The following is a 25209-nucleotide window of genomic DNA, read 5'->3' as shown; positions in this document are numbered from 1 at the left end:
CCCTCTACAATGAGGGTAAGCCACAGAGGGTCATTGCTGAAAGAGCTGGCTGTTCGCAGAGTGCTGTGCCAAAGCATATTCATGGAAAGCTGACTGGAAGGAAAAGCGTGGTAGGAAAAAGGTGTACAAGTGAAAGGAATGACAGCAGGCTTGAGAAGATTGTCAGGCGAAGCCGATTTAAGAACTTAGGAGAGCTTCAAAAGGAGTGGACTGAAGCTGGAGTCAGTGCATCAAGAGCCACCGCACACAGACGCCTTCAGGAAATGGGCTACAACTGTCACATTCCACGTACCAAGCCACTTCTGAACCAAAGACAACGTCAGAAGCGTCTTACCTGGGCTAAGGAGAAAAAGAACTGGACTGTTGCTCAGTGGTCCAAAGTTCTCTTTTCAGATGAAAGTAAATTTTGAATTTCATTTGGAAATCAAGGTCCCAGAGTCTGGAGGAAGAGTGGAGAGGCACAGAAACCATGTTGCTTGAAGTCCAGTGTGAAGTTTCCACAGTCAGTGATGATTTGGGCTGCCATGTCATCTGCTGGTGTTGGTCCACCGTGTTTTCTGAAGTCCACAGTCAACGCAGCCATCTACCAGGAAATTTTAGAGCACTTCATGCTTCCTTCTGCTGAAAAGCTTTATGGAGATGCTGATTTCATTTTCCAGCAGGATTTGGCACCTGCCCACACTGCCAAAGGTACCAAAAGCTGGTTCAATGACCATGGTGTTACTGTGCTTGATTGGCCAGCAAACTCGCCTGACACTGAACCCCATAGAGAATCTATGGGGTATTGTCAAGAGGAAGATGAGAGACACCAGACCCAACAATGCAGATGACCTGAAGGCCGCTATCAAAGCAACCTGGGCTTCCATTACACCTGAGCAGTGCCACAAGCTGATTGCCTCCATGCCACGCCGCATTGATGCAGTAATTCATGCAAAAGGAGTATCGAGTGCATAGAAATGAACATTTCTGTTTAAAATATCCTCTTTTTTTTATTGATCTTATGAAGTATTCTAATTTATTGAGATAGTGAATTGGTGGGTTTTTGTTAAATGTGAGCCAAAATCATCACAATTAAAAGAACCAAAGACTTAAAGTACTTCAGTCTGTGTGCACTGAATTTAATACACGAGTTCCACAATTTGAGTTGAATTACTGAAATAAATGAACTTTTCCACGACATTCTAATTTATTGAGATGCACCTGTATCCGAACAAGATGTCCAGGACCTCCAGCAGAAAAATAGGCCCACAGCATTAAAGATCCAGCAGTATATTTAACCGTGGGCATGGGATACTTTTTATCCATGTGTGCACCATACCCATCTGGTGGGTTTGCTGCCAAAAAGCTCTTTTGTTAGTTTCATCTGACCATAGAAGACGGTCCCATTTGAAGTTCCAGTCTTGTCTGACAACTGAATATGCTGGAGTTTTTTTGTTTTTGGATGAGAGCAGAGGATTTTTCTTGAAACCCTCCCAAACAAGTGATGTAGAGGTTGTTTGATATTTTTTTTAGCCTTTCTGGCCAAGAGACTCAACTATTTTCTGCAATTCTCCAGCTGTGATCCTTGCCCTGATGGTGGAAATGGGGATTTTCAATGCTTTACATACAGCCACTTTCTATTTTGTGAAGCTCAACAATATTTTGCTGCACATCAGAACTATATTGTTTGGTTTTACTCATCGTGATGAATGATTAAGGGAATTTGGCCTTTGTGTTTCCTCGTGTTTATACTCCTGTGGGACAGGAAGTCATGGCTGGACAATTTCATGTTCATGATCACCCTGGTGTGCCAAAAAAAATCTAAATACGAATGTGAATATACTTCAGAGATATTTCACTCATAAGAATTTCTAGGGGTGCCAATAATTGTGGGCAGCATGCATTGGAGAAAAACATTTATTTCATAATGTGAGTTTCCCCCCACTTTCAATTGTTTTACTTCAATAAAAGGTTAGATTTTTGTGATTTTTTTTTTTTTTAATGAAAGATCAAAAGGATAAACAATGCAGATTTATTTTCACAGCCACCTTTGCTCATATTTACCAAGGGTGCCAATAATTCTGGAGTTGACTATGATAAATGGACGGACAAATGGATAGATACAGTGCCTATAGAAAGCCATCATATCCTGTGAAAATCTTTACCTTTTGTCACATTACACCCTGAAAAATAAAATAAATTAAGTCTAACTTTTTTGAGCTGTATGTACACATTATAACCCTTATCATCAAAGTGAAATAAAACTAAATATAAAGGCCTGTGCATAATCCCAATTTCATGCATTACTTAGCTGCCATTTTATTCGACAAAAACCCACATTCACAGTGACTTGCAGTTTTACATATATTTACAATCAATTTGAAAATATAGCTATTGAAACCATGCAACACACCTGCAACTGTTGTGAATGAACTTGCTGACATGTGGAACAAAAACATATATCTGAAACTGAACTGCCTCTTTTAAATTATAGTGATTTGAACATATCTAAATAATTCTTAATGTGCCTATGCAGCCTTATGAACTAAAGCATACATAACCTCATGCATAAATATAAATTCTAGCAAAAGAACAACATTTTTGATCTGATGGTTGACCACCGTACATGAGATATGACTGACTATAAAAGTGATATGTGCTGATATTAGGTTGTGATGGAAGTGTGTACTTGATCCTTAATGTATACCCTACTCTGCTTTTTCAGACTGTTGTTGATCCTTTAAAGCCAATTCTTGTTGTTTAATGAGCTCCTGAGCTTCTTGCTGCATCTTCTCCAGTTTCTCCAGCGTCACCGACTTCAGAGGGAGGAGTTTGGGTTTGCATAGGACCATGATGGGCACGTCCTCCATGGAAAGCTGACCTGCACGAACGAAACACAACGCTGACTAATATACTCAGATAACCCACATGCACTGGGTGTATGCAACAAGATATGGAGTAAAGTTGAGCTGTGTTGCAGTTGTTTATCTTGACAGTGGCGTGTTTGTCAACTGGGTCATCTTTCAGTCGGTCTGTATAAGGGTGAGATTTGGAAAGCCCCACACTACATCAACCACAAGCCTGCTGGGCAAAACAAAACAACACCAGTGGAAAAAACTCACCTTGTTTAGGCAAAACCTCTCTAAACATTGACTTCACTTCAGGCATTGTGCTTTAGCAAGGTACCTGTTAATGTAATGCAGAAGACTATTACTATACAATGATGCATTTTGTGGCTATTTGAATGAATATATATATATATATATATATATATATATATATATATATATATATATATAAAGAATTATAATAGCATTATAATACAGTCTACCATGTATCAATAGTGTCACATACATTATACATACAAGTTTATTTCTTGAGCTTCTGTTAGTAATTAACGACAAGCAATAAAAAGACAAACGTTACCGCTGATTAACGACAACACTATATACTAGCATACTATACATACATATAGATAATGCACTCTAAGTAAACATTAAAAAAGCATAAAATATTCCTCGGTACAAGGATTTACCGTTTATCTCATCAGCTGGTGTTATACACGCACTTCCGGTTCGGCTCCTTCTACTCGCAGTAGCCCGCTACTGTACTGCCGCCTAGCGACACTGACGTTGAATGTTTTTGGCCGATGAAGGTGGTAATAATTTGTATTATTTATTTTGTTTGATAAATAAATCTTGCGTTCACTGCGCCCCCCCCCCAAAAAAAACAAACAAAAAAAACACACAAACCAGCAAATATTCCCAAATATAACCATAAAGAGACAATAAAGCTTCTGGGTCACATTTCACTCCAGTATCAACAGAGAATAATTTAAAAAACGGCATGCGCATACCCCTATTTCTGGACCATTATTATTATTATTATTATTATTATTATTATTATTATTATACTTGTTGTTATTATTAGAGTTGTTGATATGCACACGTGATAGTATTTTCGCAACAGTTAGGCACATTTCTCCTCAATTTCATTGTTTCCCTAAACTGTACATTTATTACAGGAATAACACATTTATTACAGAAAATCTTTAATCAATTCGTCCATATTTCAGTTGTTCATATTTCATATTTCTGTTTTATGATATTTCCGTCCTCGATTCGCCACTTTCTCTACAGATCACTCCCAGGGCATTTTATTGCGTCTGTCATTGCAGCAAAATTTCCAAAACAAAAATAAACTGGAGCTCCAGAAGTCTCGTGACGCGTCTGTAATGCGTGCGTGTGACGCGCGCTGGGGAGGGGGAGCGCGAGCTGCAGCACTGCTGGAAAGGAGGAGGAAACAAGGATGGCGGAGTCACACCTCTCAAGGTAAAGCACTTTTACGGCTCTACGCGGCTCCGAATCGCACCTTCCGCGGCGCAGGGTTTATCTTCGGCCCGATAAGCGTGCGCGCCAGGCGGTCTAGCGCGATAGACGCGGCGCTGTCCTCGTTCGGTGGGTTTGAATGCACTCTTTTGTTCAGTCCCGGAATGGCCGCTGCTTTGTGTGTGTGTGTGTGTGTGTTCTTTTTTTTCTTTCTTTTTTTTTTTACATATTCCGTAGGCTTGCGAAAAGAAAGAGAGAGTGTTTTGGGGGGAATAAAAAGAAAGGTGCCGCGAAAGCCAAGTATGCGTGCGGAATGCGTCTGAGCCACCAGACAGTAAACAAAAGAGTGATTTGTCCCAAAATGGTCATAGAGTCAGAGTCAACAAAGCTTTATTGGCATGATTGTTAACATTTACAACATTGCGAAAGCGTAGGCTATAAAATACTTACAACACTCACATATTTATTTCAGAAAATAATTAAGTTTAAGTAAATAAAGAAAAAAGCGAAAAAAGAAAGACATTATAAAAAATGTAGAGAAAAATATACATTTATCGGTGTCAGTTCAACAGACAGTACACGACTGCTGCTGCGCGCTCACGCAAACACTAGCAATGCGATTCGTTCTTTTGAATCGGATCTTTTCAATGAATCGATTGAACCAATTCACATAAGCTAATATATCTGCGTTTTTTTGATAACCCAATGGCACACACTTGTTTTAAAAATGCATGTTTTTTTTTTTGTTTTTGTTTTTTTTCCCCCACAGTGCTTTAGTTAGCTACACATTTTGATTTTCAAAACTAGTGCCTTCTTAGGCACTAGTAGCCTACAATAAATTTCTTTCTGTTTAGAGGTTCCAATGTAACAGAAGACACAATTTAGTAATTGCACTAATAAAATGTGTGACACCTTATGTTTACTTACAAATTATAGCCTAGGCCTATGTAATACCTAAATAATTTACCTTAAGGTGCGGTAACATTTGTCATTGCTCTGCAAAATTTTAGGGGCAAAATCTAGTAATTTCAAAAGGAATCTCCTTGTTGGGGAGTTTCGTGTGAGGGTGAAAAAGTGAATGATAGGATTCGCTTAGCCTCAAATATCATTCCGAAGCAGAGATAGATTTAGGCTGCGTTTGAGTCAAATTTTGTATGCCCTTCCCTCGCTAGTCTCAGCCTCAGACGTCACGCCCACGGACCGTTGGCTGAACGTCTGATGCATACAGCACACTTATCTGGAAACACTTCACGAGTTTTGAAGTCGTCATCTGGTTGGTTGAATTCCACAGGATGTCCGGGAGACGTGTGTGTCGCGTTCTTCAGCGGTCCGCCTGGAAACAAATGCCGTGACGCCAAACCCCCTCGTAGAAGAAGAATGCCGTCGTGTTTACAACTGTGACAACGAGCGCTTACCAGGATCAACTAAACGCTGAATTTTCAAAAGTATGTGAAGTTTGCGGCTCCATTGTTGCAGTAAACATGCGCAACATTCTTGAATGAAAAATTTATTAGATGCACGCCGGTCTGTTATTGTAGGGACATCGACATTACATTTTCACACCCCTAAAGCTGATGCGGAACAAAACGAACTGTGATTGGTTGCGTTACATGTCAGTCAAATGTCCTCTTGGGCGGTCCTTGGCCAATGAAAGCTGAGATAGAGTCCAGACCTTCTGCTGTCAGTCTGAAGATCTGGCCAAAGCCCCTGGAAGGAAAGCCTGCAACCTTTAGCCAAAAAAGTGTAACGACTAATGCTAACGCTCCGGCTGTGGCGGAACGCAGGAAAGGAGAGCAGAGGCCATTACACGATAGGCTGAGAGGTGCCGCACGTGATTAAGTTAGCTGTTACGCTTTCTCCAATAGTAAGAGATACAGACCCTCTCATCTCCCTATAATATACAATCTTTGATCTGGCTACGCGAGACTATTCCCTCTCTAACTTCACTCGGATGTACATCATTGCTTACTTTGCACTAGTGCCCACTGCTGGCGGAACCCTTGAAATGAGTTTAAATGGAGCGCTCGGCCTAAGCTCTTGATCACTGGAATCTGCTATGGAGCTGATTTATTATTTTCAGTTTAAATGTAAACAAATATTAAATATGTAATATATGTATAATAAATATAAAATATAAAAAAAATACACAAACAAAAATATTAACTCTACAATAAATTATAACTGTGTTAAAAACAGTCAGCTTAACGTAGCTACAAGTGTTAAATGACAAAATAATGCCAATATCATACACTAGAGTTTTGTGGGGTGGGGTAAATTAAGCGCATTCTGCTGTGACGTCACAATCGTGGTGCATTGTGGTCTGTGGGTCTGCCTGAAGTGTATATATTAGGCTTGTTCGAGATGCATTGATGCAGACTGATCCGCGTATGACATCAAAGTACTGTGAGAGCGATTCAAAAGCATAAGGAATCGTATCGTACTGCTCTCGCGGTAATTTGATGTCATACACCGATCAATCTGCGCAGCATCGATGCATCAGGGCCAAGAATGAGCCCTATGTCCAAATATGCTTATTTTCATATTATAACAGTATGTGAGCTAGGATTGTGTAGTGGATTATCGGAAAAGAAAAAATGTAGGATTGTTGTAATGCATCGGTTTTTGATTGGATGTAGAAATGTGGGCGTCTTTAAAAAAAAAGAAAAAAAAAAGCACATGAACTTGCAGAGGCGGGGTTTAAAGTCGGTATGAAATGGAAGTTGCAATAATATTTTCTTTGCTATTTTGATGTATATCGGAGTGAAACAACTTCTCAAACAAGAAAAAATGTAGGGCGGAACTTGATTTTGAGGGTTGTCCCGCCCTCACGTCAGTAAAAACGTCATCAGAGAATTGAACAGATGTTGCTGCAAGAATAAAGTTATTTTGATTGAAGATTAGGAGGGTGCATGAATTTTAAAATGATGTACATGGATAAATAATTTATAATGCTGCAATATTCCATGAAAAAAAACAAGTATTGTCAATTTTGATTTCATGATTACTTTAAAGATTCGCTGAAACTTGATTAAAAACTGATTCTTTAAAACGAACCGTTCGAAAGAACCGATTCGTGGTCTTTTCATCAGTAACGCACGCGCACACGCACGCACTCGCTGCGGATTGAGCTCTTCCCGCTTTGAGCTCCAGCTGCTCCGAGTGCCGTTTGGCGGATGACAGTTTGTTTTCACAGAGGGCCTGTCTGAAAAGAACGAACACTTACGTCCTCAACTACGGGAAATTAATCGTTTTTTCGTCAAGATGAGACCGCTTATTCCAAAATGTACGAGTTTGGTGAGAAGCGTGAGCTGACATTTGTGTTTTGTGATGTTTTTTTTGTGGGAGCTCGCGCAGGGCTAATGCTGTTAGCCTGTTAGCCGCAGCTGAAGGGTGGCTAATGCTAGCAGAGATATTTCCTTAGCCAGCTTTCAAGCTATCTCTATATGCTGACATATATCACGACACAGCGAATGTGCTCAGATTATTTTCGTTTTTTCTTTTCTTTTGAAAGCTATGTAATGCTTGTCACTATTAATGACATTTATGATATTTTTGTGGTTTAATAGCAAAGAATGTTTAGCTAGTTAGCCATGTCAACACAGACGCTTTGTACTCTGAGCCCCCTCACACATCAGATTTTTTATTGCTTACCATTTTGAACGTTTATTATGCATGTAAATGTGCTGTAGGATGATAATCGGGTCCGTTGGTAAATGAAACTGAGCATTTGCAGCTTTTCCTGACACGTTCATGTGTAGGGTTACAAATATAGGCCCTGAATCTACATCCAAATACATTTACTAGAAGTTACATGTCTTATACAAAGCTTTTGTTGTCGTTGTTGTGTATACCTGTGTACTGTCAGTTCTCAGAAAGACTATTACATTGCATAGTATGACACTTAAATGGGTGTTAAAAATGTGTTAGATGCTTGAGAGTGAAGGCTGCTCTTTCACCTGGGTAGATTGTAATGCAATGTCAGTAAAATTGCCCTGTTCTGATTCGACATTATGCTTGTGTGCTATTTGTAGTATATGTACAAGTGCATCGTCTCCTATTTGGGAAGTATTCTGTGGGTTTGGTGGCCTTGTTTTAAAGCCAACATCCTATAGAGGAGCAGAGCAAAATAAATGTGTCATGAACTAATGTAGACTTTATACATCGTCCCAGTATTACACAAAGCCATGCAATTTTGAGCTATGATAAAAACAGTCGTCATTTGCTTCTGTCCTAGTTGGTATTCCTGCGCATTTCAGGATCTATTTTATAAATATCAGATGCATCATCTCTCTGAGCTGATGTATGTAAGTATGTTAAAGCATGGCAAGGGAGGAAAGATGTTTTTTTTTTTCCTGCAGTCGGATGTAAGATTAGGAGAAGGTTGTGCAGGATGACCCCTGCCTTACAGTGCTGTTTAGCAGTCTTCGCCCACTAGACACATCCAGAATCGCTTCGGTTTTCTCCATATTAACTGTCCTGTTTTGTTTCCTGTACTTTGGATGTTTCATTTGAGATGCACTGTCCATAAGCTGATAATTATATTATGGCTGATGATCAATATTATAGTCTTATGGGATACAGATTTTTAACAAAGCAGATATAACATTTCAGAAATAAATTAAGCGAAGTCACACACAATTGTAAGTGCCACACTAGCTATGTTTCTATCCAAAGTAGCAGATTTAACCTATACACAAAATTGGAATATTGCGTGAAATATTTGCAAGTAAAGCAGCGTTTTCATCCCACGTGTTCAAGAGAACAAAATAGTAACTTCCTGGCACAAAATATCTGGAATAAAAATGGAAGTTGCAGCAATCGGTGAAGCCACTGTGAGCCACTCTTTTTTTCCTGCTTCATAAAAGACTTGCATCTCAGAGCATACAGACGAAATGCAGCAAACACTGTCATGTTAATCAATATGTTTTTCTCCAGTGTACAGAAGTGTACAGGAGTTTTTTTTTTTTTTTTTCCACAGCGGATGCAAAAGAAGCACATATGTGACCCTGGACCACAAAACCAGTCAGAAGTCGCAAGGGTATATTTGTAACAATAGCCAACAATACATCGTATGGGTCAAAATTATTGATTTTTCTTTTATGCCAAAAATCATTAGGATATTAAATAAAGATCATGTTCCATGAAGATATTTTGTAAATTCTCTACTGTAAATATATCAAATTTATTTTTGTTAGTGGATATGCATCGCTAAGGACTTCATTTGGACAACTTTAAAGGTGATTTTCTCAATATTTTGATTTTTTTGCACCCTCAGATTCCAGATTTTCAAATAGTTGTATCTCGGCCAATTATTGTCCTATCCATATATCAATGGAAAGCTTAGTCAGAAAGTTATTCAGCTTTCAGATGATGTATAAATCTCAATTTCAAAAAATTGACCCTTATGACTGGTTTTGTGGCCCATAGTCACATATTTCATATTAAAACATGGACCTCCTGACAAAAATAGAGAAATTATTGTCACAGAATGTTCGCGAAGGAGACAAGGCGCTAATAGAGCCGCTGCCTGCATCATATAAATCTCCTGTCTGGGAATATTCTGGCTTCCCAATACATTACAACACAGATGGTCAAAAAAACATGGACAAAACAGTCACTCTTTGTGAACTTTGTTCGATGTGAGTGCTGTATGCTCCAATATGACCAGTCTTTTATGGCATCATCTCTTGGGTTTTTTAGTGAGACCGAAACGGCTCACATTGCCTTCTGTGTTTAAACAGGCAGCGCTAATTCGGAGAGATGCAAAACAATAACAAATGTGCCGGGAAGGGATCGACAATAAGGACTGCCCGATGGCCTGGGGCCAGCGTGAAAGACGCTCGGGACTGTGTTGTTCCGGGCCAGTGTTGTATCGTAATGAACGCTTATCATTTGCATGTTTTTAAGGCTTGAAAGGCTTGACTCTTGTACGCTGTGTGAGAAGTTTTCTGTGCGCACACATCTGAAGTGTCAAACAACATTTTAATCAAAAAACGTACATATTGTACCTCTAAGTGAACGTAAACATTAGAGAAAAACGATGCATGTGTAACAGTATCAGCATATTGGATCTGTGCATAGTTTTAAAGTGACTAAAATTCCTGATGCTGTCTGTGTTTTTAATGTTCATCAAACATCAAAAGAAAAAGAGACAATCACTCACTGCTCCTGCTCTTCTTAGTAAAAATAATAAGTTAACGAAATGTACTGTTGATTAAAATACTAAATTTGGTATTACATCAGGGGTGGAATTAAATAGGCTTGGACTTGGTTCTGGTCCACAATGCACAGGGTGATACAAGAAAAAAATAATCATGGTTAGTAGCTGAAAATTGAGTTATGTTAGACACATACTTGCACTGTCACTGACTACATGTATTTAAAATAATGTGTAGGCCCTTTTTACTGGTACCGGTCGCTGAAACTCTGATTTTTTTTTTTTTTTTTCCTCACACTGTACACTTGCGCTTTCAGTGTAGGCATTCGTTGGATCACAGACAAGCCGCACGCAAACAGTCTTGGTGCTCGCTTTGTTCTTTCTCTCTCTCTAATAATGCACTTACTTGATAAGAAGAAACCATTTAAATCATTGTGAACCATCATAGTACTGAAACTAAAAATACGATATGGTGCAGTGCTTCCCACAGGTTTGAAATATACTTGCGGTGGTAGCCGGGTGAAAAATCCTTCTATTACCCACGGCACAAAAATGGTCTACTACATGTGACAAACAAATAATGTGTGATTTTTAACAGTATTTTTATTTATTGAAATTAATTTTAATTACATAGCATACTATTACATTTAATTACATACTAATATTATGCATTATTATGCATTGTAAATTATGCAAAATTACAGCATTGTTCTATGTTCTCCTTGCTGTCATATATAGTGTCTCAGTGAATAAGAAACAGATTTTACTAGTAAAATTTATATAATGAATATTATACATGTCAAATAATGGCTCTAGTCTTTTCTTCCTGTGGGGGAGACTACAATAATTTACTATGAATTAAATACAATTTATTGTGTAACCAAAATACCAATAATGCCCAGAAGGAAAAAAAAAAAAACCTAGCGTGTGACTTTTAATTATAAACAAGCCCGAAATACACCAGGACTCTTATTTTGAAATGTCTACACAATTGCGGGGTGATCCTTCAGATTCTTATAACCGTCTAAAACATATTATATAAAGGCCATAAAGTAGACATTGTAATAATTCATCAACTTGAGTTCATTAGCAATCGCTTGGCATAAATCTGCGCTTTTCATTGATTGAGAATCACTTTGTACGCCTGTAGAACGCGCAACTGCGCCGCCTTGTGACTTTGCAACATGCAGCGCTCTCTGAAATATCCACCGCATCTCTGCAGCGCACGTGGGAATGTCAGCGGGAGTAAACAGTCCTGACGCGCACATAACGAGCAGGTACGAAACACGCAGGGCGAGGGGAGATTTTCCACTAGTTAATCAATCGCGGATGGTTTCATTATCTTGGGCGGATACAAAAGTATAGAGGATAAAAATAATAAAAGCATAAATGTGTCTCCAAATATACTTGGGCGGCCGTTAATATACCTGGGCGCCCCGCCCAAGTAAAGTCTGTGTGTGGGAAGCACTGTGGTGATTTTAAAGATGTTTGAGTGCTGAAGTATTAAGCACGCTTACTTAAACAATCGGCCGATGGCCGATAGTGGTGATAATAGCTTTTTATCGGCCGATACCGATTGTTGGCTGATACATCGGTGCATCTCTATTTAAAAGCCTTTTTTTGTTGTTGTTTTCAGTATGTGTTTAGTTGGATGGGTTCTGTGCATGTTTGGATATTGAACTGCAAATGTTTGTTTTGTTTTACTCTTCCCTCATAGCAGACTTGTTCTGCGAAACCAGTGTCTTGCTCAGAAGTGGTATCAAGTGGATTTTCTGTGAAATATCACAGCCTTGGGATTTCTAGGGAGCTTATCTGAAGTTGTGCAGGCTTACTTCCCTCTAATGTAAAGGAGATGTCACGCTATAAGACTGTCAGCATCTAAAGTTGACAGTGGAAACATACAGATCACACAATGAATCAAAGGCTTAAAAGTGACCTGTTTATAGTTCAATCGAAGCATTTTCCTAGGACACAGGTCAGCAGAAACTGCTGCAACTCCACTCATCTCAAGATGTAATCCAGATTAGTAGGTGAGAGGTCATGAAACTGAAAGTTATTTTGTCTAAGGTTCAGGTAACCTCAGTTACACATTCACTGATAGTGGAGGTCAGTTAATGTATGACACATTGCTCAGTCTTAATGTGAGGAGTTTGGTGCATATGCCATCTGTCAGTATCTTACTGAACACGTGAGTGTTCATGTGCGTCTACACATTCAGTATTGCTTTATTATTGTAGACGAGCTGGACTCTTTGGCCATAAAGGTCTTCGGACCTGCGGGAGGTCTGAGCTTTGAAGATCAGTCCCATAGATTATTCCCATCGGCATTAACCTTTCTGCAGCTCTGATCTGAGCTTGGACTCGGCACACGCACACCATGCACTTCAACTGCACGCACACTTTTGAATTTCACAATACAGGACAGAGGAACACATGCTTATGCAAAGATGGCATCTAACAGAGTGCTGAGGCTTTACTGATTCAGTTTGGTTGTGTGTTTTTTTTTCTTTTCTTTTTTTTTTTTTCTCTCGGATTACTCAGTGTTGAATGTCATTTGTGATTTAATGAACACAGACGCCTACCTGGCATCTCACAGGTAAAGATACACGGCTTCTGTTCCTGTCGTTGATGGAAACCTGATGCAAAACTGCTTTATCTTTTTATGAGCAAGTGAACAGTTGTGCAAGGTTTTTCAGACTGGGGTCTTGGGGATGCTAGGGGGTCTGAAAAATTTTACAGAAAAAAGGTATTTTAGAAAATGTTTTTTTGGGACTGTCATGGTAAATGTGCACTTAAGATAATAATGAAATATGTTCAATGTGATTTGTTTTTTACGCTGACATTTAACCAATTTGTTATTGCAATTTAATTCTGCCTGATCAGAAACCATTTGATTAAATAGTTAAATGATGATTAATTTATTCTGTTGAAAGCACAAGTTTTTGACAGTAAAAAAGCATTTGCATATAGTTTGCTATAATGATGCAGCTTTTCAATTGATTAGTCTATCGATTTATTATACAATTATTTGATTAATGTAAAAAATTGCAGATTAGTTGATTAATCCTTTTGTTAGCTTCCAATAAATAATAACTCTAACTTAATCTTTCAACGGCATTGATCTTTCAGTGTTTTATTCAAACAGCGCAGGTTTGCAGAGAATGCAGTTGAACCCTGAAATATTACAGGTGCAGGGCTCGACATAATTGCTTGTCCGCTTTTCCCGGGACAAGTGGTTTTTTTGAAGGGGCAAGTGAAAGAGAATTTTACTTGCCCGACCCGACAATTAGCCTGATTAAAATGTCAATATAATAACTAGGCAATCACCAAAACGTGAGAATGATTTTGATTTTATTACATTCGGTGTAAGTGGCGATTTAATAGTGGATAATAATGTATAATGTACTGATGGTAACAAGATTGCGCTGAGGAGAAATCAAAACAAATGAGCACAGCATACACACAAAGAAACTTTGTTAACATACTGCTGTAAAAATTCAAAATGTTAGTTTTTATATTTATAACTTATGATATAGTTAAAGGTGTAGTAGGTGATCTGGGAAATGCTAACGTTAGCCTGCTAGCATTGAAAGCATATGATCCCACCCTCCCTGTAAATCATCATCCAAAGCCACGCCTCCTCTAAAACGCGCACACACACAGCTGCTTTCGGCAAAGCGTCACAAGAGACGGCGTTAAACTGCCTCATGTCTCAAAGCACATAACCCTAGAATAATAATGAAAGTAAACAACTTAGAGATCTCGTACCTGACTGCTGCAGATTCATTTCAGTGTTGATGCTGTTGACATGGAAATGAATAATTCCAAGTCTAAGGACCTGAACAGCTCCGGTTAGAACGTGTTGCCATCTCTTAGTCATGGTAGTTATGGCATGAACGCAGCATAAGCTTGTTGTTTTTATTTGGCAGGAACTGTAAAAGGTGGCTGCTGTTTGCGGTGCTTCGTGACTGAGGTCTGTCTGCATAAACCCGGCATAGCATGAAACGTACTGATGCTGTATGATATCTGCGTGAACAGGGTGTGCTAGGGAATGTAAAAACATACGTTGACAGGCAGGTAGGTCATCGTATTTAATTTCGGACCGAATATAATAAGTGGATGAGCATTTTATGGTCCTACTCCTTCCACAGATGATATATTATAAAAATACATTTAGACTGTTTAACATAGTGATTGCTGTCAGGATATGAGGAGACTTTCAACCAGTATAACAAAAAATGTTTCTGTAGAGAATCTCCTAATGCACCTTTAAGCAATGTGACACTGATTTCATACAACAGTTCAATAAACAAGTAGTTAATATTAAGTCACTTGTGTTTTTGATGCAATATTGACTGTTTTTGTTTTATTTCAGCAGTGAAAATAATTCCAAACAAAGATCACAGCAGAACCATAGTGCATTTCACAGCAACACTTTACTGAATGATTCCGCTTTCCGAGTCAAAGGTTCGAATCATCATTTGAATGAATGACTCAGATGATCACATGCTGCCACCTACTGGTTTAAAGTAAACCCCCCCCCTGCATTTCGCATTTTTTTTTCAGCGAAAATGATTTAATTTGATTGGTAACAGGCTGTAGTATCGTCTTATTCTAATTGAATTTATTGATCAAGTTTAAGAATTTGAAATGATATACATTTCTAATATTAGTGGGAAAAATGCCCTTTTATAAAGGTAAAAAAAAAAAGCCCTCGGGGTAAATATCACAAATATGAAGATTGAAATATGCCAAAGCTGATAGAACACTGATAGAACAGCTTCCAAATAAATTATATTTTCACCACAAAAAATCCTTTTTTCTGGATAAGCAACTTTTTGTACTCGGACGAGTGAATTACAGATTTACTTGTCCAAAGGACAAGTAAGTACATAACTCTTACTGACAACCGATTTCTAGTTGTTTTTTTAGTTGTTTTTTTTATGCAGCATATATCCTGTCAATAGTGAATGAATAGTTTTGAGTATGATATACTTTGGTGGTACTTGCATTATACTCATATCATACTCATTTTCAGCATCCTGGGGAGCCGAAGTCACCATCTTAGGGGATGAACGTGAACTGTGTGATGCATCGAGGCATTCTACACAAATCATTTTTATGCAATCAGCGTCATTGATTACATTGAAGCGCTGTTCCAGTCCTCCTGTCAACCTGATAGAAAGAAAATATTTTCCTGATAGTATTTAACTATTTGCTTTAGTTACAATATAAAAAGCCAACTATATATATTTGGAAGCAGACGGGTCCAGTTTTGCTTTCAGAAGAAACTGGCCTGGCTTTTTCCACACCCTCAAAATGGATCTAATGCATTCTTATCAGTGAAACGCTTTAAGGCTTTTCCCATTGTGGAAGCACCCTATATAATTTTTTCCTGCAGGGCAGTTAATAAGTTCCCGTACATCCACCAGTAAAGGATGATCTGATGCATTGTCGAAAGAGATTTGAGATTTAATTGCCATTAATTGCCTCAAGTGGCTGACCATTGACGGCCTGAATGACTTGATGCCGCTTCTTCCTGAAAGTGCTTGTGGTACAAACATACAGGAAGGAACTCTATGTTTATTAGTTAGCAGCTCACATTTGCGTCATTGAGGGAAGCTCTTAACGACCTTTTTCACATCTGAAATTTGAATGAAACTTTTGTCTGTAAGTCATTCCCATCCTTGAGGAATTAGTCATCTTAACTTAAACTGTTATTTTTTGTTTAACAGCCAAAGGATGTGAATCCCGGCAACCTGTCTGTGTAGAACAGCTCTAGCCGAGCCAAGGGAAAGAGTGCAGTTCAAACAAGCATGAGGCTGCTGGCCTCCACGCTACACCGACTGCAACAAACAAGCGTCGCCCCTATGGAGTTTTAACCCCTGCAGGAGTACAGGCTGCCTCGGTCCACCAACACTGGTGAAGGAACACAGGTATGTATGAGCACATACAGATATAACAGCCCCTCCCTTTGGTTCTGCCCTTGAATAACGAACAAAATACTAGAGCAAGAGAAAGAGCGAAAGACTAAGGGTCCCATGTGCCATTGGGCAGCGGGGCTTTCGCCATGAGCAGTACTCTGGGCAAAGATAAAGACTCTAAGGAGAGGGAACCCAAAGCTGAAGGGAAATCCAAAACCAAAGGGAAAGATGCCAAAGACGGGAAGAAAGACACGAGCGGCGCTTCGCCCGCAGTGGCCTTCACGTTGGACAGCACGATAAAGCGGCCCAACCCGCCGCCCAGCACGCGCAAAAAATCCAGCAACGCTGAGGTTATCAAGGAGTTGAACAAGTGCCGTGAGGAGAACTCAATGCGCCTGGACTTGTCCAAGAGATCCATCCATCTCTTGCCCTCTTCCATTAAGGAGTTGACACAGCTGACCGAGCTCTACCTGTACAGCAACAAGCTGCAAAGTCTGCCGCCCGAGTTGGGATGCCTGTCGGGACTGGTGACGCTGGCGCTCAGCGAGAACTCTCTCACCAGCCTGCCCGACTCCCTGGACAACCTGAAGAAGTTGCGTATGCTCGACCTGCGGCATAACAAGCTGCGGGAGATCCCCGCTGTGGTGTACCGCGTCACCTCCCTCACCACGCTCTACCTGCGCTTTAATCGGATCACCACCGTGGAGAAGGACATCAAGAATCTGTCCAAACTCACCATGCTCAGCATCCGAGAGAACAAGATTAAACAGCTGCCCGCAGAGATCGGTGAGTGAGCTGCTGCTTAAAACTATTCTTTTTTTTTTTTTTTTTTTTTTTTTTTTTTTAAGCATAATCAGGGTTTTTTTCCTGGGTCCAAAATGGTCTTTGGTGGTTAGTAATAACATGAATGACAAAGCAACACATTACATAGCAAAAATGGTAGGTCTATTTATTTGGTAACACTTTACAATAAAGTCAAATTTTTTAACATTAATGCATTGACTAAAATGAACTAACAATGAGCAATACATTTGTTACAGTATTTGTTCATCTTTGTTAATGTTAGTTAACTATGCCTAAATCAGTGTTATTGTAGTATTATTTATATTAGGGGTTGGGTGATGTCTACCAAATTGGCATCAGACGATGTCTACAGTGAAACATTGCGATGGACGATGACATCTTTCACGTTTGAGCATTAAGCTCAACTTCCATTGGAATGAATTAAAAACACTCGCTCTGCTCCACGCCAGTGGACACGCATCGTTAATGTGGCGCACGTCTGGAGAAAGAGAAAATGCGCACGGAGCTGAAAGGGCTTGAATGTAGTGCGTTTTTCTTTAGATAAAACTACTAGAGAATATAGCACTGAAATACCATTGCCACAAATGATCCTGAGTGCTTGTGGTCTGATCAGCACTACTGTTTTGATGCGCTACTCACTTCAACTAGTAAACAGTAAAAATACTGTTCTGTCTCGTGGTCCGGAAGGAAACATGCGGTCCGCCGTTTGAATATCAGTGGTTTAGTTTGTGTAAAACATCTATTAGCCTATAATTCGTAAGCTGTTTTTTGCACAATAAAATGTTTACTATTTAAATTGTGTTCATTGAACTGTTTTGAATGTAATTTGTATTGTGATCGGAACAACTTCACTGTTATTATTACCTAATCAGAAAAAAAATATATATAAATTTGAAGTAACTGCATGGAAATTAAAACGGAAATTGAAACCTTTAATTTTTATATTTTCGTTTTAAATAAAAAATTCTTAGTAATTTTATGTGCTTTTGTCATTTGTATTAGTTTATTTTTAAACAAAATCCTATTTAGTTATAGTTTATATTCATTTCAGTTTTGGTAATTAAATAGTACTCAAAGTATTACTTAAACTTATGAACTTAACTTATTATATTTTAGCTAGTTGCCAAGGCAGCATTTATTGACTTACCATAGCATAAAAATAATTATTGCCATATCGGTATATGGGCTGCTCTGGGAAAACACAAAATGATTGACAGGCAAAAAGAGCCTCAGAGTCTTCTGATTGGTTAACAAATCTGTCCATGGTCTATTTTTATAAAAATATAAATATATAGTGTCATTCCATAAAATCTAATGTATAAATGTTCAGTGTTCATTTGTGATGATTCTGCTGGCTTGTGTTATAGGTGAGCTCTGTAACTTAATTACGCTGGATGTAGCCCACAACCAGTTGGAGCACCTTCCTAAAGAGATCGGCAATTGCACTCAGATCACCAACCTTGACCTGCAGCACAATGAACTTCTTGACCTACCTGAGACTATAGGTGAGGATCTGCTCAAGCTGGGATCTTTATTGTTGTATAGGCAAAACAAAAGTTGTACTGGGGAAATTTGTTGGTTTTGTGAGCATTCAGTTCTACATTAAAACGTTCTAATTAAGTATAATCTGATCAGTGAAGGAAGTATGGCTATATGCCCATGTAAAGACTCGATCAACAGTTTTGGACCATAAACTTATTTGAACCACAGACAACACATTTGGATCATAAACTTAAGCATATCTGTGGCATTTCTCACATTAATTTACTGTTTCAGGTAATTTGTCGAGTATAAACCGTCTGGGTCTGAGATACAATCGCTTATCAGCGATCCCTCGATCTTTAGCAAAGTGCCGAGAGCTGGAAGAGCTCAACCTTGAAAACAACAACATCTCAGTGTTACCAGAGGTGAGGCTTGCTTCAGATCATTCCAGCTTTTAATAATTATCAGTCTTAAATAGTTTGTCGTTGTCCTGTTTGTGTATATTTTATCGATCCCTATCTGTTCCTCCTCAGGGGCTTCTGTCCAGTCTGGTGAACCTGACGAGTCTGACGCTGGCACGGAACTGTTTCCAGTCTTATCCAGTGGGCGGCCCATCCCAGTTTTCCACCATCTACTCACTCAATATGGAGCACAACCGTATCAACAAGATCCCCTTCGGTATCTTCTCCCGAGCCAAAGTGCTCAGCAAGCTCAATATGAAGGTGACTGTTCACATGAGGCCACTGTTGAAATATGTAGGAAACAAACTTTTCAGGACATGGGCTTTAACTAAAGAGCAGACTAAGGTAGAGGCTTGTGGGTAGGCTGTTTTGTCCTGGACCGATAAGCAGCCACCTCAGCATTGTTGTGGCTAGTTTTGGCTGGCCAAGCGCCTCTGACGTGTTTAAAAAAAAAAAACTTTAAAAAATCTTTTTTGAAACTATTTTTACAGGACAACCAGTTAACATCTCTTCCGCTGGATTTTGGGACGTGGACCAGTATGGTGGAGCTGAATCTGGCAACAAACCAGCTTACCAAGATTCCGGAGGATATCTGTGGACTTGTGTCTTTAGAGGTGACATAATGTTCTGTATTTTAACGAATCACTGAGTTTCATGATAGCAAACTCATTTTTGTCATGTATTTAGGTCTATGTTTTGGCTCATTGTTTTTCCTTTGATTCCGTCAGGTCCTCATATTGTCCAACAATCTTTTGAAGAAGTTGCCTCATGGGATTGGGAACTTAAGGAAACTACGAGAGCTTGACCTTGAGGAGAACAAACTGGAGTCCCTCCCGAATGAGATTGCCTACCTTAAGGATCTGCAGGTAGAACATTTGTCTGCATAGGCAGCTGCCTTTTAAGGCTTCCAATGGAGTCTTATGCTAGCATGTTACTCCAATATTGTGTAAAACTTTTAGTTAGGTAACTTTTATATCGATATTTTGCAGTACTGTACGGAGCCCCTAAGGGAACATGATGTAAAAAATGAAATGGGAGGAAAAATTATAATTCAATGCATTTGAATTCTTTAGCAAAAGTATTTAGTTCCCCCATGAAACTTTTGCTCATGAAAGCATTGAAAAAACTTTCTCGAGGGAATGCAGTTGTACCATTGTACCACCCGTGGTAAAAATACCATTCAAAAGAGACCTTAGGAATGCTAAGGGGTTAAGAGGGAATGTAAAGTTTCTCAGAGCTAACGCAAAAGTTTTGGTAGAAAACACGGAAGTATTTCAAGCAAATGCAAAGTTTCTCCAGGGCATGGAAAATTATTGCGAGAGAATGCAAAAGCAATGAAATAAAATTTTTCTTTAGGGCAGTGGTCTCAAACTCTGTTCCTGGAAGGCCACAGCCCTGCAGAGTTTAGCTCCAACCCTAATTAAACACCTGATTCAGCTAATCAAGGTCTTCAGGATCACTAGAAACAGGGCTGTAGCCCTCCAGGAACTGAGTTTAAGACCACTGCTTTAGGGGCTCCGTACTAAAATATGCAAGTATGTTTACACTGATGAGCCATTATATTATTTTTCGTATCGTCCGATCCATCCTGCAGCCTTAATCACCATCACCCCGCAATGTTGACTTTATAGGGGCTTTCGCACCGAAGGAACCTTTTCATAGTTCCTAAAACTATCGGCTGAAGTACCCGGATTTTGCCGTGTTCGCACTGCAGGAACTAGGAATGATTTTAGTTCTAGGAACTCCTTTTGGGGGAACTAAATTAGCTCCTACTTCAGAGTAGGGTCTAAACCAGCACTATAGGATCAGTGACGTGAGTGTACTTTTGAGTGGTCAAACACCGGCATTTTTAAAAAGCCGTGTAAACATATTTACTTCATGAACATGGAAAACAGCGATAATGGCATTTACCTGTTGTCTGCAGGGTTGTGTTCTTTTCTCAGCCTCGATACTAAAAGTTGTCATAGGAGATTTTGTCTCTTAGCCCCACTTTTTGCTCTTTCATTCGCGTAAATTATGCGTTTACATTCCATCTCCGTTATCACTAAACCCACAACACACAACAAACCCAGCTCCGATCACGGCATCCTCCATTTACCGTTTTTTAGCATTTGTAAATGCAACCAAGAACATGGCCCCGGGGGGAGAAATTAGTTCTCGGGGACCTATCCTAGTGGCTAGTTCCTATAACTGAGTTCCTAGAACTATTCGGTGCAAAAGCCCCTAATAGTACCAGATACCCTAGGGAACCAATCGCCACCTCATTGAATCAATGCCTTGCCATGTGCCCACTGTTTTGTGGGCTAAAGGAGGTCCTACCTGTTATTAGACAGGAGGTCATAATGTAATGGCTTATCGGTGTATAATACAGAATGATTTTTGCCCCTCACTTTGCTCGTTGCTGTGCATTCTGGGAATTCCCTATCCACAAAGGACATATGACAAACTGTATGGATGCTGTTATACTATTTGTTTTGATTGTGAAACTCATTTCTAACATTTATTTGCAGAAACTTGTGTTGACCAATAATCAGCTGACCACTTTGCCGAGAGGAATCGGTCACCTGACCAACCTGACATACCTGGGCTTGGGAGAGAATCTACTGCAGCACCTACCTGAGGAGATCGGTACGACCTCGCCGCCCTCAAACGCACACGGCCACACATCTATATGCAACTCACTCACAGCCTTTCTCTGTCCAACCCACAGGCACACTGGAGAACCTCGAGGACCTGTACCTGAACGACAACCCTAACCTGCACAGTCTGCCGTTCGAGCTGGCCCTGTGCAGTAAGCTGTCCATCATGAGCATAGAGAACTGCCCCCTCAGCCACCTTCCACCGCAGATTGTCGCCGGAGGCCCTTCGTTCATCATCCAGTTCCTCAAGATGCAGGGTCCCTACCGTGCCATGGTCTGAGACGCTCACACACTGTACAAAGAGGAAACCGAATCGCCACATGGCGTTACCTTGTCGTCGTCATTATATCTAGGACAAGAAACTGTGCAACTGGGTTCCATTTGATGGAGGAATCATAGCCAGTTAGGTCCCCTTTACCCCCGTAGAAACAACGTCTAGACTTCTGTTGCCAAAATTAATGTACATTAGTGATTCTGAAGAGGCGCTCTTAAAATGTTTCAATCATTTTGCCAATTTATTGAAAGTCATTACAGGGGTTTCGATGCCATGAAACAGTTGTATGCAAAAACAAAACATTTTTACAAGTTCATTTTTGCTGCTGCTGCCGCCATACTGTATGCGAGTTATTTGATTTGATTATTTTCTTTTTTTTTTTTATTTAGCCACAGGTTTTTTTTTTTTTTCTTTTTTTTATCATCCCACAACCAAAAGATTTTTATTGTACAGAGGACCTGTTTGGAAGCAGTGAACAAATGTTAGTGTTTTTTTTATATATATATATATATAAATATATATATTAATTGTTGTTATTATTATAGAATTGTGCCTATCCAGTGCAGTTGGGTGGTTTGTGTCTGAACATAATTATCCAAGAGGTTTTTAATACAAAAAGGATGAATTTGCAAAAGTATAATTTATTCCATAATTTCTTTTCATTTTGTAATGATTGTTGATTATTTTGTCAATCCCTTTTTTAAATATTCATTCCTGTTCGCTATTTGGACGTGTTGCTGCGCTTGACGTTTTAAAATGATAAATCTGCAATTCTTTTTTTTTTCTTTTTTTTTTTCTGCGATTATAGTGAAAACGAAGCAACAGATGAATCAAAAATCACTTTTGACAGAAATCACGTCATGGGTTTAGCTAGTTCGAGCTAGTGCGTCACCCTGGTATCGGGGTCTCTGTTCTGAAAGTGGGGTTTGTAATTGTTTACTCGTTTGCCATATCCACAGTGTTGCGCTCTGCTTGTGTCCTATTGGTGAGAGTCGCATCTACATATCATATCAGGTGCTGAACAATGCTAGCAGTTAAAGGCCCACGTTTACTGTGAGGAATGCCAAACGCCCATTCAACATTACTTTCATCCTTTTTTTTATTTTTTATTCCGCATTTGAAGGATTTCCTGGTCCGTGTCATCGGATTGGTTTTAAACTTCTTCACTCGATTTCTGCTCTTTTAAATTTCCAGAATATTAAACAATGGTTACTTTTTTTTTTGCACCGTTTGTCCCACATACCGCCCCTCTAATGCTGCTGCCTTTAATGCACTTTGTATTGATATTTGGCATCCTCCACAAGTAAAAGGGTCGTGATATTTCATGTTACCGATTAAACATATGGATGGGGGCATTTATTATTATTATTTCTGAAGTATTTTATCTTTTATTTTAATTCTCTATCATGTATATTTTATAACAATGAATGAAAAGATTTGCCTCAGCAAATTCGAACGTTAACATTCTTTTAAGAACCTTATTCTTCTTTCTCTTTATTAAATGTTTTGATTTAAACTTCTGTCTGACTAGTTTTTCTATACATTTAAAAATTCCTATCAGTTTCAAATGGTGCAGATCAAGTATTGCAATTAAAAACTGAAATGTTTTGATTATATAAACTTGCTGACTTTTTTTTTTTTTTTTTATCTCACCTTTTTAAAAAAAATGTTTTGTTCAAGAAAAGATGGAATTTCTTTTGGTTTAGTATTATATCAAGTGACTGTAAATTTCCACCACAGTTTATCAAGCCAATATTTTGTTTGTGTTCTGTCCACGCGGTTTCTTTTTTTTTTTTTTTTTTCTTTCCACGTTCCCTCTCGCTCTTTCCTTTGATCCGTAAAGACATTGTGTGCATTGGCAGCAGTGTAAAGGCTTTGGAGAGGCACTTCACATTCGTGGGGCCATGAAAAGGACACAAATTGCTGCTTTTTTATCAACCAGCAGAACCTGTTGCTGCTTACGGACCTCCTAGAAACGTAATGCTGTAAAAGAACCGGCCCATGTGAGACGTTACGGACTGGGTTCTCGGGCCGGTTCTACCAGCATAACCGTTCTGCTACAGATGAACTCCCTCTGGACCTGCTCGGCCGATACGGTGCATATCTTGAGCCGGACACAGACGCTGAATAAAAACAAAAAATGACAAAAATACAAACATTGTAAAAAGGGCTTTCTCTGTTCATGCTTAACTATACACCAGAGGCATTGCATTCCTGGTTTTGTATAAAAGCTTAGAACTGTACATTTGAGTTTTCTTTTGTGTGTGAGTGTGTGTGCGTGAGTGTATGTGTGTGAGGGAATAGATAGATGTTAACAAAACGGAATTATGATGTGACAATAAATGCCTTTGAGTACTTCAAGTGAGACGTGCATTAGGGACACGTCCTTGTGATGTGTCCCATTTAAGTTTAATTTTTTTTTTTTAATTTATGTGCCATTTATGCAGGAGAGTGAGGCTGGTTTTTACGTAGGGCAACAGTATGATCGGTTTTGGATGAGAATGCATCACAAATCAGGAATGTAGTCAAAAAAGACAATAAAAACAATAATTGTACTTTTGATGGTGAATAATGATAGTGCAGAGTTATAATCAGCCACGGTGGCAATTTTAATCTTGTATTGTTCTGGTGAATCCTTATGATTGGAGCTTAAGGGTATGGTTCATTATTTTCTTGTCTGTGCATTTAGGCCATAGAAACTGTACAAATGAAGGTCATTTCCATGTTTTTTTGTTGTTTTGTTTTTTAACGGGAATGTTATGTTTCCTGCTTTTTTCTTGCCTTGCTATGTATAGGAAACAAGCATGTTAATTTTCTTTTTTCTTTTTTTAAGATTCATATTTGTCTGGTTGGGTGGACAGGGATGTAAAAAAAAGAAGTACAAAAGATAAAAATGTTCTTTCGTAACTGCAAAAATGTTTTTCTTTTTTGTTTTCTTTTTTCTTTTTTTTACACCTCATAGGGTATCAAGTGTTGTGTGGACATGTCCTAACCTACTTTTCTCTAGAAAAAAACAGCCTTAAAGGTGACTCTTGATTTCTCTTTCTTTTTGACTCAGCCCGAACAAGTAACAGGACCCTCTTCCATCAGATCAAGTCTTTGCTTTGATAAGCATTCTTCAAATAAATGTTCATTTGACTGCCTTATGAATGTCAAATATGT

General features: G+C 39.0%; 2 protein-coding genes across 8 annotated transcripts; one reads left to right on the top strand and one right to left on the bottom strand.

Moving 5' to 3' along the window:
* Positions 1 to 2262: 2262 nt before the first annotated feature.
* Positions 2263 to 3615, bottom strand: bbip1 (BBSome interacting protein 1). Of its 3 annotated transcripts, none has more exons than XR_007932150.1 (3): positions 3515 to 3615; positions 3102 to 3165; positions 2263 to 2860 (listed from the first exon to the last, which is right to left on the bottom strand). XR_007932150.1 is itself a non-coding variant. In XM_051908782.1 (3 exons), exons 2-3 carry the CDS (start codon positions 3145 to 3147, stop codon positions 2688 to 2690), a joined length of 219 nt encoding a protein of 72 aa, XP_051764742.1. In that variant the 5' UTR covers positions 3148 to 3165; positions 3334 to 3510; the 3' UTR covers positions 2263 to 2687. The 3 variants fall into 3 exon arrangements, 2 of the variants coding, with proteins under 2 accessions (XP_051764742.1, XP_051764741.1); XM_051908782.1 differs by lacking the exon at positions 3515 to 3615 and adding an exon at positions 3334 to 3510; XM_051908781.1 differs by lacking the exon at positions 3515 to 3615 and adding an exon at positions 3345 to 3500.
* A 314-nt stretch (positions 3616 to 3929) lies between these two features.
* Positions 3930 to 25193, top strand: shoc2 (SHOC2 leucine rich repeat scaffold protein). 5 transcript variants are annotated; one of them, XM_051908779.1, is made up of 10 exons: positions 7378 to 7590; positions 16199 to 16399; positions 16521 to 17173; positions 18559 to 18696; positions 18968 to 19098; positions 19207 to 19395; positions 19626 to 19748; positions 19863 to 20000; positions 21645 to 21762; positions 21845 to 25193. In XM_051908779.1, the coding sequence occupies exons 3-10, from the start codon at positions 16534 to 16536 to the stop codon at positions 22051 to 22053; spliced, it is 1686 nt and encodes a 561-aa protein (XP_051764739.1). In that variant the 5' UTR covers positions 7378 to 7590; positions 16199 to 16399; positions 16521 to 16533; the 3' UTR covers positions 22054 to 25193. The 5 variants fall into 5 exon arrangements, with proteins under 5 accessions (XP_051764734.1, XP_051764735.1, XP_051764739.1 ...); XM_051908777.1 differs by having other exon boundaries at positions 7379 to 7590; positions 16473 to 17173; XM_051908774.1 differs by lacking the exon at positions 7378 to 7590 and adding an exon at positions 3930 to 4310 and having other exon boundaries at positions 16199 to 17173.
* Positions 25194 to 25209: the final 16 nt, after the last annotated feature.

The sequence above is a fragment of the Ctenopharyngodon idella genome, chromosome 10 (genome assembly GCF_019924925.1).
Source record: "Ctenopharyngodon idella isolate HZGC_01 chromosome 10, HZGC01, whole genome shotgun sequence".
NCBI lineage: Eukaryota > Metazoa > Chordata > Actinopteri > Cypriniformes > Xenocyprididae > Ctenopharyngodon > Ctenopharyngodon idella.
This window is presented reverse-complemented; position numbering and strand designations above follow the sequence as displayed.